At 41.7% G+C, this 13,209-nt stretch overlaps 1 protein-coding gene across 3 annotated transcripts in view; it reads left to right on the top strand.

The window, feature by feature from the left end:
* THOC2 (THO complex subunit 2) overlaps positions 1-12,937 on the top strand; it is a 101,498-nt gene extending 88,561 nt beyond the window's left edge. For 2 of the 3 annotated variants that reach the window (XM_050964462.1, XM_050964461.1), the window contains 6 exons: positions 120-257; positions 626-695; positions 774-931; positions 1,860-1,936; positions 2,044-2,091; positions 12,104-12,937. In XM_050964462.1, coding sequence (XP_050820419.1) covers positions 120-257; positions 626-695; positions 774-931; positions 1,860-1,936; positions 2,044-2,071 — 471 coding nt within the window. In that variant the 3' untranslated portion in view covers positions 2,072-2,091; positions 12,104-12,937. Of the gene's footprint in view, positions 1-119; positions 258-625; positions 696-773; positions 932-1,859; positions 1,937-2,043; positions 2,092-12,103 lie in introns of those variants that run through there. The other variant, XR_007775844.1, reaches the window with a different exon arrangement.
* Positions 12,938-13,209: the final 272 nt, after the last annotated feature.

The following is a 13,209-nucleotide window of genomic DNA, read 5'->3' as shown; positions in this document are numbered from 1 at the left end:
ATAATGTTTAGTTTTTATTCTTTGAGATAGATCTGATGCAGCAAACAGTAGGATTTTTTTTCGTTTCCACATTTAGGAAGACATTATTAATCCTCAGTAATATTGCATTAATTTAACAGCACTACATTAACCACACTACCCCCGCACTGTCCAAGAGTAAGGAGAGAGAAGTGGACAAGAAAGATTTGGACAAGTCCAGGGAAAGATCCAGAGAGAGAGAGAAGAAAGATGAAAAGGATAGGAAAGATCGAAAAAGGGTTTGTGACTTTTTCTGAAATAACTTAGAAAGTTGGTGCATGCTTGACTCATTCTTTGACTCTAAGCCATAATAATTATAATTGGTGTGGTAGCCCTTATAGACAGAGGTGACCTGCTGCAGGGTTTATTCTTCATTTGCCCTATTAATTCTTAAAAGGCCAGTACTTGACATTAATAGATTCTGAACTGCATTTTAATCTTCCATGTCAAGGGAGTTAAGTTCAGAAATTTTAAACAAACTTTAATCATGCAACTGTCTTTAAAGACTTGAAAAATATGGTGTTTGTACAGTATTCTATTTAGGATTCTGTTTTAGAAATCAGCATCTGTTAATCTGCTAACATTACGTCATGGTATTTGGCTTTAGGATCATTCAAATAGTGACCGGGAGGTGCCACAGGACTCAACCAAAAGGCGTAAAGAGGAAAATGGAACAAGTATGTGTTTTATTTCATTTTTCTATGCTTGAAGTGTCCAGTCGTTATTATGAATTGTGTTATGCATTTTTTTTCCAGCTGGTTCTTCAAAACATAGTAAAAGTGAAAGTCCATCTGATTCCCCTCGTTCAAATGAGAAGGAAAAGGAGAAGAACAAATCAAAATCTTCAGGCAAAGAAAAGGGTGATTCAATCAAAACTGAAAAGATGGAGAAAAGTTCCTCTGGTAGCAAAAAGGTAAAATGAATAAACTTTCTTGTTTGTCTATTACTACTAAACCGTTTAATTGAAACATTTTGTGCCAGGTAATGCTTTGGAGTTATTTTTCAACTTTTGAATGCCCTGGTGTATGGCCTGTGTGTTAGACACAGATATTGCAAATGGCAGAGGAAAATACATCTGGAATTTTTGGCCAGGTAGTCGCAACTTTACTTAATACACTCAATAGTCAACTCTGACTGGATAAGTCATGAGGGAACACCTGTCATGTTAGCAGCAATGATGGAGGAAACCTTCTGTGCCAGATAATACTTATTTTTGAATGCTGTGGTGTGAGTTTATAGCCTCGATTGGGGTACTAATATTTTTAAACAGCGTTTTCTATACTTCGCTGGTATTGGGAATTAAGGTTCCTTTTCAGTCCGAAAAACATTCTGAAATGGGGCTTTACTTAAATATTGATTTTGCCAAAGTTAGCTTGTATTTGATCAAGAAATCTATATGGGAAAACTCATTTGGCCCTTGGTAAGGAAGTGTGTTCAAATTTGAAGACTATATTCAGTCATTAGAGTGTGAACCAGACTGACTCTACATATTCTTTTAACTGCAAGTCTGTGTGTCCATCTAAGAAGACACCAGAGCACCCATTTATTATAGTCTTCTTGCTAAGACATTTTTTAAATGGTTGTGACTACAGTAGATCTGTCTTCAACTATGCATATGGAGTTTACTGGAGTTTTTGAGGAAAAAAATTGTTTACAGTAATGTAATGTATTGTTAAATTGATAATTGGAAGAGGCAATGATAAATACACTAACTCCTCACTTAACGTTGTAGTTGTGTTCCTGAAAAATGCGACTTCAGGTCAAACAGTGTTAAGCGAATCCAATTTCTTTGTGTACACAAACGTATTTTACTTTATTTTCCCTATACAAATTTTGCATAGGAGTCTAGACATGATAAAGAAAAAACAGAAAAAAAGGAAAAACGGGACAGTGCTGGAGGGAAAGAAGAAAAGAAACAATATCCTTTTAATTTTTGATCACTGAAATTTTAAGTAACATAAAAAGTGAAGTAAGATAACTGTGTTCTTAAGGAATTAAAGCATTTTTCTTTAATGCTTAATTTACTCATAAATCTTCAGACAAGCACAGATAATGAAGACTGTTCCAATCAAGGTAAGAATTATTTTCATGTTTTCCCTTTACCAAAGTATTGAAGATACCTGCTAAAGTCTATGGGTAAAATTTGCATCTCTGCTGTGACCCCTCTAAGGTGGATTAAAGGACCAGAGTGGCATAAAAGGGGATCATAACAAAAAATTTCCCCTAGCACATAAAATAAGGAAGGTAGCCCTAGGCTGCTCTAAGAGGACTCCCTCAGAAGCCTTGATATAGGGGCTGAGTTGGGGGCAAGAGAGAGATATTAGAGGGGAACTGCAACACATAATGATGTGGAGATTCTGGGCAGCACTGCTGCCCATAGGCAGCTGGGAACAAGACTGCTATAATGTAGACAGCCCTTGATAATCCACTTGCTGCTTGATAATCTCTTGCTAATAAGCTGCTATTCTTCAAATAATTGCTCATGTGTATTCCACATAGGTGTGTGTGCGCTCGTCACATGCACCGGTGCCGGAAGTTTCTCCCATAGCAGTAACTGTAGGGGAGTGCCCTAGCGACCCCTGGAGTGGCGCATCCATGGCGTGGTATAAGGGGTGCTGCGCACTGCTCCCGTCCTCAGTTCCTTCTTGCAACCAGTGAAGGTGCTTCGGAACTGCTCTGCTCGAGCTTTGCTGTAGCTCATCCCCAAAACAGCTTGTTCGTTCAGTGTATGATACCTGTAGTTAGTTTAGTTTAGCTAGAGCACCCAGGCCGGGGCATGCCCCATGCCTCGAGTATTAAGTTGTGCAACACTTGTAGGCGATCTATGCCAGTGAGTGATCTGCACGCGGATTGTTTACGCTGTTTGGGGGAAACCCATCTCAGCGATCGCTGCAAGATTTGCAGGTCATTTAAGCCTCGGGCCAAGAGAGAAAGGGACATTAGGCTCCGAGATATTTTGGTGGAGTTGACGCTGACTGCGGCTCCAGCATGCCACTCCGAGTCAGCAGCGGTGACCTTTGGGCACCATTGACTAGCTCCCCATCCTCTGGGCACGCCAAATAGGCTAGGAAGAGGACTACTTCGCCGCAGCACCGGAGTAAACCCGGGACAGAGGCTAGACCCATGTTGGGCAGTCCTCGATCCCCACCAGCCTCTAGGCTTCTGACTCAAGTCAAGCAGAGTAGCCCGGCCCATTTGGAGAAAAAGCATTGTTCATTATGCCTATGTAGTCTTTGGCCTTTCCAAATAAGATTGGACAATAAGTGAAAGCTTTACATATAGGTCCTGAGAGACAAGTCTAGACAAGATCAACTTCAAATTCAACGTATTCGTGTTTAAATTCCAACCTGAATGTGGGTGTGAATCAAGAGAGATGTACCAAAAACATTTGAAAAATTTTAATCAAGTTTTCTAAAATCCTCTTCTTAGGCTTTTTAGACATTTACACATATACAGATTCATTAAAATATTGGTAAATAATTTACTTCTGCCAAGAAATGCTGACAAATACAAATTTGAAAGATCAAAACGAGTCTTTAGCAAGCAGTTGTGTTCAGGTATTTTAGGAGTCTCCGAACACTGTTCATTTTGTGGAGATCAGGGAAGCGGTGCCCTTCTAGATTTCAAAATAATTCACCCATCCACCTAGTCTCAGAAGCCATGTGTCACTGCCAGCCTCTCTCCAGAGGACAATGGATAATTTTACATTCTGTAAAATATGTGTAATTATGGCTGGTAAATATTAGAGCTGACTGATTAAAGCATAGCAAATAATTTATTCAAGGAATGTAGCCTCTCTGTTTACCAGTTTGTAATTTTCTTATATTTGTTCTCCATTCAAAATTACTTGATGAATTGTTTCTGTGGAAAATTATTGTGCTGTAGGCTCATTTCTGCATATTTGCAGAAAGCAAACATAAGGAAGAATGCAGCTGAAGCAAACTCAAATTTTTATTCAATTAAACATTTGTTGAAGTTTTATAGTTAATTGCCCAGCTATAGTAAACATTGTTCTGAAATATTATAAAATGTACTGCCACCTGGGTAAGGTCTTCAGCCTCTCTACCTCTCCATCAAAATATAGTAGTAAGCTTTCACCACTAGCAAAAAATCAATGTGTTAAAAGGGTGGCAGTACTTAAAACATGAATACCATTCAGTATGTTTATATGACAAACAAAGATTGAGATAAAAGTCAGAATATGTATCAATAACTCAATGGTTAAGCAAAATAGTTTGTACCATCACAGGACTCCTGCCAAGGAGATATTTTGAAGTGTTCCCCACAGGAAAATTACAGCAGCATCTCTGCTGTGGTGTCTCTGACAGAGCAACCTAGAGATAACACTGCTGCTGGGAGGAATGTGGGAAAGGCTTTTTGCCCTTGACTTAGGGATGCAGAGATGCAGGAGAGCTGCTTTCTCTTTTCTGCACCACAGATATGGCAGAGGAAGGGGACTTACTTCAGAAGGCATCCTCTTCACTAGGACTGTTACTCCAAAAAGCAATTAGTAGAGCCTTGTGAGGATACAAAATTTGTATCCACATCCGATCTGCAGAAATGGTCTGCAAATATAAAGGCGATATCCATGTATTTGCAGGGCTGTAGCAATTAGGGAAGTTGAATTGGCTCGGCTATTAGAAGGGTTTTGACAATTTGTCCTGGTGATTTTGCTTGCCCAGCCACTAAAGCCAAAAGCAGGTAACTGAAGTAATTGCGCAGTGAAAATCACACTGGTCCCCTGTGCCCTTTGGTGGGATCTAGGGGGAAGGAGACAATGCTAGGAGTCAGGACACTTTTTGGGGACACTTTTTTTCTCCTTTTATATCATTCTGAGTTTAACCAAGGCACTAAACTATATTTGAACAGCTGGGAGCTGTGTTCTCTGAAGGGCCCTCATTTATGGAATTTACTTCCCTTGTTCGTTCAACAAAGCCAGTATTTGCTGACCTTTGGGAAATGGTCTCAACCATATTGATTTGCTTAAATGTTTTCTTGAGGGAGTGTGCTTGAGCAGGCAGAATTCTGAGCCTAGGACAGAGTTATTTTGGGGCTCATCTTGTGTAGCTTATCTTGTATTAAAATACCAAACTACATGTGACCAGAAGTTCCTGTGTGTGCGCTTTCATAAATGGAGAATTGAAATACATTCAGATGAAGTATGATCATAAAAATACAGTTTATGGAGCATAGTTTAAGAAACAAGCACTTAAGTAAATGTCAGTTCTTCAAGTAGTGTTTCAGAGGTACTGCACTTCAGGTGTTGGTGCATCCTTATGCCTTTGATGGGAGAATTTCAGCAGCAGTGCTTGTCTGGGCCACGCATGCATGCTCCACATCTCACACCTAGCACTGCAGGACAAGACACCCTCCCACTCCCACCTCAGTTCCTTCTCAACCATCCTCAATCTGACATGGAGTTCCCAGCAGTGTTAAGACTGATAGCTAAACTTAAGAATTTAGAGTAGTCTTTAGTACTGTAGTTAGGTTTACTTATCCCTTTCTCCCCATTTATTTCCTTTAATTCTTTTTTCCTTTCCCCCTTTACTCCAAGTTTGAATGCCCCTTAGCTTAGTTAGAGTTCATAGTTAGAGTTCACCGTTAAGGTTGAACCACAATAAATCAAGCCATGCCCAGTTTACTGGGCTTCAAGCACTGCCTTTCTGGCTAAGAGGCGATCCCGGTTTCGGACGGGCGCTCTGTGTGTCCGGTGCTTAGGGGAGACACATGAAGCTCACACCAGAAAGGACAGAAACCCACTCTTCAAACTGTGGTTAATGGAGAAGTCTCTGCACCCAGCATCTGATCCAGGTCTGCAGACCTTCCCTGGACAATTTTCCCTGGCAACTTCCACCTGTCTCACCGTGGAAAGCTCACTCTTCCAAAAAGGCAGGAGGAAAAGCTCTTCAACTTTTTTTAAGGAGCCACCAAAAAAGAAGCACACTCTGGCCCACTCCTCATCCTCGGTACCAATCGCGCCGCGGCTGAGTATTCACAAGGCACCAGTATCGTCTGGTACCACACATACCGTGAAAACCAGTGACCCTGAGTGTACAGGTTTGGATCAGAGATGCAAACAGAAACCTAACTCCTCCGCTACAGCACCGACAGAGCTGTCTTAACGCAAATTATGGCTCCACCTCCTGTCCCAACAACTCGGAGCGCTCCAAGTTCAGCACCAACAATTGCGACTACAACAGCACTGTTGGCACTGACTACCTTCATACTGAAGCCATCGGCACCGCACCTCTTCCTATATCAGGCAGATGTTCATGTCTCATTGATGCCTGAATCACCTTTTTCCACGATGTTTCTCTGGCACCACGTCAGCCCACTTCACCCACTGGCCCCACCATTCTCTAGTGAGGAAGAAGATACTGAGGACGAGTTTGCCTTCTCATCTCAGCACTCCTCTCCCATTCAATCTACTTCAGCACTGGATCCACCTGTACAGCCTAAAACCTATCACAGGGCTGACATCATTCGCTACTCCGTTGCCCTGCTTGGGGGCATACAGGAGACAGTACCCCAGACTCCAAGCCCATACAAAATGAGGCTTAGAGCTCCCTCACCACTCTCAGTTGCTGTACTTTCAGAGCCCACTGAGGAGAGCATTTGAAGAACAGGAGGAAACCCAGGAACAGGCTACAACACCAACATCCAACATTTCTTCCTCGTCCTTGGGCGAGGCCATAATGCTCCCGCCACCTCCAGCGGTATATGATTTTAAATGTGTTCAAGAACTCTTTGAAGAATCACTGATACCGTAGAGATTCCTCTTGAGGAGGTCCCAGAGTCCCAGCACAAACTACTGGACATTCTCCATACATCCTCCTAATCTAAAATTGCGCTGCCCATAAATGACTGGCCAAAAACATGGTAGACCCCAGCTACAATACTGCCCACCTGCAAGAGAGCAGATAAGAAGTATTATGTTTCCTCTAAAGAAGTAGACTTATTTTCTCACCCTGCACCAAATTCACTAGTGGTCGATGCTGCCAACCAATGAGGCAGACAACAACTGAGATCCACTTGATACAACAAAGAGTGGAAAGGTTTGAATCTTTTTGGCTGCAAGGCCTATTCATCTGCCACTCTTCAGTTCTGGATTGCCAGTTATGCTGCCCTAATGGCAAAATATGACCACACAAATTACTCCAAACTCAGTGAATTTATTGACATATAAATTCAATAAAAAGATAAAAGAAACCAATTTAAGTCAGTAATTTCAGAGGGTCAGCTCCTATCCAGAACCACCTTGCAGATCTCTCTAGATGTGGGCAATATAGTGGTGCGCTCCACAGCCACTGCCATAGCAATGTGCTGGATTTTGTGGCTTCGCCTGTCTAACTTCCCAAGAAAGGTACAATCCACCGTTGAGGACCTCCCATTCAATGGCCAGAAGCTGTTCACGGTAAAAACTGATGAATCACTTCACACTCTGTAAGACTCAAGGGCGACGCTCTGCTGCCCTTATATACACACCTGCAACAAAAAGAGAACGGTAAATATTATCCCACTCCGCACGCAAGGTCTGTCCTGTAAGCCTCACAACAGAGACACCATGACACCGAAAGACAGAGGCCTCCAAAGCATCATCAACCATCCCACCAGCCCTCTTCAAAACAAGGATTTTGAGAGTTTGGTTGAGGACCCGAAGACCTTCCCCATTCTTCAGTGCTGACACCATCACTAACCATCCACTGCTTTTGGAGACCGGTTGACTCCTTTCTACCTATTATGGCAATCCATCACCATAGATAAATGGGTTCTGGAGATAATCCATTCAGGCTATACAATACCATTCATCTCCATCCCACCCTCCCTCCCTTTCCCTCTTCAGAGACCCCTGTCATGAACACCTTCTACAGCAAGAAGTAAACCATTTCCTACAACTGGGTGCCATGTGTATCATCACAACACAAAGGGAAGGGTTCTTACTCCCACTACTACTTAACCCAGAAAAAGAATGGAGGATGGAGGCCTATCTTAGACCTCAGAAAACAAATTCATAAGGATCCAATGGTTCAGGATGGTCATATTAGCAACAATAATACCAGCACTGGAACAGAGGAACTGGTTTTTGACCTTCAATTCAAGATGCCTATTTTCACGTAACCATACATCCCATACACAGGAGCTTTCTCAGGTTTACTCTGGGGACAGAACATTATCAATACTAAGTTCTGCCACTTGGCCTGTCAGCAGTGCCTCGGGTGTTTTCCACAGTGTTCCTGGTAGTGGTGGCACACCTCCGCAAACAGGGAGTGACAATTTTTCTCTATTTGGATGATTACCTATTAAAGGCATCCACCTGGGCAGATGCCATAGACACTATGCAGACGACAATCTCTCTTCTTGCAGCTGGGACTACAAATCAACACATGGAAATCAACACTAACAGCCGTGCAGAAACTGGACTTCATTGGGGTGCATCTCGATGCTATAGAGGCCGAAGTGTCCTACCACCGACCAGATTTCTCACTATAGCCAATCTGATCTCCATCATATTGAACAACCCACAGATATCGGCATGGGCTTACCTTCAATTACTAGGCCATATGGCAGCAACCACATTCGTGGTACAACACGTGCATCTTACATATGCTGCTTTCAGGGCTGGCTAAGAACCACGTACCACAGAAACGCAGCCTAAACAGATGCTGTTTGTAATGTTGTTCAAAGTCAAAGACTCGCTACACTGGTGGTCACAACCCAACAATGTGTGCATGGGAGTCCCTTTAACACAAACTCCACCTTCAATGGTTCTCACAACTGACGCCTCCTTGATAGATTGGGGGGCCCATCTACAACATCACACAATTCAGGACAGGTGGTCTCCCATCGAGACACTGTTGCACACACATCATCTGGAACTCTGAGCAGTTGCAATGTGTGCTTGCACTTTCTGTCATTGATCAGGTAATGACTGACAGCATTGCCTGCATGTTTATATAAACAGGCAGGGAGGGGCAAGGTCGCACTTCCTATGCGCTGAAGTCAAGAAACTATGGAATTGGTGTATCCAGCACAATGTCAGCATCTCAGCCTCATATCTCCCAGCACATCAAAATGCCACAGCAGATGCATTCTCCCAGGACCATGAATGGGAACTAAACAACACGGTGCTATTGAACGTATTTGAATGCTTGGGTCACCCATCCATTGACCTCTTCACGACCTCCCAGAATCACACATGCCTGCAATTCTGCTCGAGAGCAGGTTTGGGCCCCCATTCCTTGGGCGATGCCTTTCTCCTCAAATAGGCCATGCCTATCCTATACACCTTTCAAGCGATCCCCTTGCTATCAAGGGAAATACACAGAATAAGAACCAAAAAGGCCAAAGTCCTCTTGATAGGCCTCGCATGGCCCAAACAAACTTGGTACTCGCACTGTGCACTCTTCCACTCTTGCCAAATCTTCTCTTGCAGGATGCAGGACAGGTCTGCCACCCAAATCTGGAGAGACTTCACCTGAGAGCATGGCTCCTACATGGCACCAGCACAATGAACCAGCCTGCTAGGAACAGGTGAAAGACATATTGGTAAACAGGAAGAAGACAATCACATGGAAGAGATTTGCCATCTGTTGCCAAAACAAACAAGTCCAAGCTGTTACCGCTTCCTCACTGATTATTTTAGAATACATGCGGGAACTAAAAAAATCCAGCCTATCTCTTAGTTCACTTAAAGTACACCTCGTTGCTATTACTGTTTTTCAACCGAAGGTAGATGGGATATCGATTAGGGATGTAAATATTGTTTTTAAAATTACCCATTTAAACTATTAAAATTATATTTGCTAACCGTTTAGTCATTAACAAGTTCACAATCTACCCCACGTATATATTATCTTTGTCAAGTGTCTTACTAACAACAAAAACGGACAGACTTATGTGTAAACCCACTTTTTCAATGACCCGCTACTTCATTAAGGGGGGAGGGATAGCTCAGTTGTTTGAGCATTGGCCCGCTAAACCCACAGTTGTGAGTTCAATCCTTGAGGGGGCCATTTAGGGAACTGGGGTAAAAATCTGTCTGGGGATTGGTCCTGCTTTGAGCAGGGGGTTGGACTAGATGACCTTCTGAGGTCCCTTCCAACCCTAATCTTCTATGATTCTAAGTCGAAAATACTCGTACATTCCTCCATGTCATTCTGCCATACTTTTGGTTTGTAGAACTGTGGATCGAAGCTCTAGTCACGGGGTTACACAACACAATTGCTACATATTTGCTGGTTGGTATTGCTGCAGCGTTTTTAATGTGCACATTAGGTATTACAATGTCACAAAATTATTTTACCAATGTGTTTTAAATATTAACTGCAATAGATTAACGGTAAGACTAATACTTATCGGATAACCATTTAATTGCTTAATATTTTACATCCCTAATATCTATACTTGTCCATTCCACCACCAAACAGTTTCTATGGGGCATCAGGAATATTTATCCTGAAATATGAGTACCTACCCTACTTTGGGATTTAAAGTTGGTATTACTGCCTTACCGAAGCCCCATTCAGACTATTAGCAACATGCTTTCCAACACATCTGTTGATGAAAGTTACATTCTTATTCGCTATCATGTCCACCCAACAAGTGGAAGAGTTAAGAGCCCTCATGGCACACCCACCTTATACCATCTTCTTCAAAGATAAGGTCACTGTAAGACCCCACCCTAAATTTTTTACCTGAAGTACCCTCCTCTTTTCACCTGAGCCAACCAATCCATCTTCCCTCGTTCTTCCCCAAACTTCATGGGAGCAACGAGACTCAATATTATACACATCTGATATCCAGAGTGTGTTAGCGTTCTACCTTGGGAGAACCAAGACCTTCAGAAATTCACCAAGACTTAGTTCAACTTCAGTGTGATCTGAAGGTTCCGCCATTTTCAAGCAGAGGCTGGCCAAATGGATTTCTGGGTGCATTCACCTATGCTATCAACAATATGACATACAGCCCTCACTGGGTATCTGAACTCTCTCTGCCAGGTCATTATCAACCTCAGTAGCTTTTCTCAACAACATGCTGATCATGGACATGTGTAAAGTAACGACCTGGGCATCCTGTTTACAAAACCTGTGCAATAGATCAGAGCTCAAGATCGGGCGCATTGGTAGGACTTACAGTACTATCCTCAATTACCCGTGCAACTCCGAAGCCCCTTCTGTCCACCAAGGGCCACTGCTCAACAGTCACCTAAAGTGGAGCACCCACAGGGATGCTCCTCAGAGAAGAAGAGAAGGTTACCTACCCTGTGCAGTAACTGAGGTTCTTTGAGATGGTGTCCCTGTGGGTGCTCCACTATCCACCCTCTTCCCCTCTACTTTGGAGTTCAGTCTGTGGACTTGGGTGGAGAAGGAGCTGAGTTGGAATCTGGTTGCATGGCACTAGATAGGTGCTGACAACAGCATGAGATGGAGAGAGTGCATCCATGACCAGACAAGAACTGCTGCTGAAATTCTCTGATCAAAGGTGCCCTCAGGGACATAATCTCAAAGAACAAGATGAGTAATCTTCTACACATTTAGGTAATACACATCCAGTTATTTCTTGCAGTAATTTAAGGGTGCATCTGGTGTAACATTCACCTTACTCTGCTTCATTGCGTGGGTAAGCGTGCAAAAGTGCTTTTACAGCAACACAAAATTGTGGCAGCTAATTCCATTTCTGCTGCTTGCACAACCTCTTCTATTACATTTGTAATGTGTGTGTGTATTCCTTTATATTCAATTGCTTTTATTTCTCATTTAGAGGTATTAATCTTCTCAGGGCAGCTTGTTGAATTTTACTTTGCCAATACTTGTTTTTGTTGAATTTTTATCTATTAAGCAGAGTTTTTCATTATTTTTATTTATAATCCCAATGCCTGATTGTGTGTGTTAGTGTAGTTCTCATTACAAAGTAGGAAATTGAAGTAATTGTCTAAAACCTAAAGATAATCAGAGTGGCCAGTTAAAATAGTATTTTTCCACTTTTGTTGTTGGGCCTGTGAATAGAAATAAATTCTAACAAGTTCTGAATCTTCTGATTCTTTAGAAATGACATCTAATTGCATTGGCATATGTATTTATTTTAGGTGAGGTTGAAGGTGGAAGATATCCAGCTGTGACCAGAAATATATTTTCAAGAGTATAGATTGCACAGAAATTTGTGAATGAAGAGGACCCATCTGCATCTCCTTAAATTATTCAGTTCTCTGCTTTATTTCCCCCATGCTGAACATTTAATTGTTGAGTTGTACATTACTGTATTTTAACTTGTTGCTTAGTTTCTCACACATTTATTTTCAGTACCTGGCTGAAAGTGTTACCTATTCCATATTTTAGCACAATGTGCTGCAAACAGTTGCCATAGTGCAAATAAGGTTTCATATGTACAGAGTTCCTCTTTAGGTTGTCTAAATACTGCCTGAGTTTAATGATTCTTTCAATCTGAAATGCATTCTTTTAGATGTCTGAAAACCATAAATAAACAGTTCTTGAACCATTTTTGAATTTACCTCGTTTAAACTCAGTTTTTATTTATTACTTAGCCTGTTTTTAATATCAGTCACTAAAAACCAAGTGGGAGCACTGTTTTCATGCAATGCTTAGGAATTATTTGTATATTATGTGTACAACATTGACCTGTTTAAAAAAAACAAAAACAAACAAAAAAAAACCCCACCCAAACTTGCATTCAGTTGTCCCTTGCCACACCTTTGTTTGTCATGATGTTTTTAGATAAATTGGAAAATACTCTCTTCAAAAATGAAATAAATTAGGTTTCAATTCTACAGCTACAGGAGCTTTGTATTGCTGAACTTTAGTCTGAAAAGTTTCAAAATGACATTTTTAAAAAAGAGAATTTTTTTTATCTGCTGAATTCTACCAGTGTAACCTTTTTTCTAAATAAACAATAGTTTTCTCAATGGGTCGTAAATCATTGTGTCTGTGTTGTCGCTTTATTGACAAAGGTAGTGCTAAGAAAATTCAGTTTTAGTCAGTGTGAGCTTACTTCTTCCCTTAAACCTCTTCCACGAAATCCTCTTTCAGTTGGTCTACCTTACAAATCAGATCATACATCCGGAAAAGCCCTGGGTCATCTAAAATGCCCCCCTGCGCTAGCACTTGATCCTGTCTATCCATTGTGGATCAGGCAGAGAAATCACAAATCTGCATTATGCTTTTGAATGCCTTTAAT

Source organism: Gopherus flavomarginatus, chromosome 8 (assembly GCF_025201925.1).
Source record: "Gopherus flavomarginatus isolate rGopFla2 chromosome 8, rGopFla2.mat.asm, whole genome shotgun sequence".
In the NCBI taxonomy this organism is placed as follows: Eukaryota; Metazoa; Chordata; order Testudines; family Testudinidae; genus Gopherus; species Gopherus flavomarginatus.
This window is presented reverse-complemented; position numbering and strand designations above follow the sequence as displayed.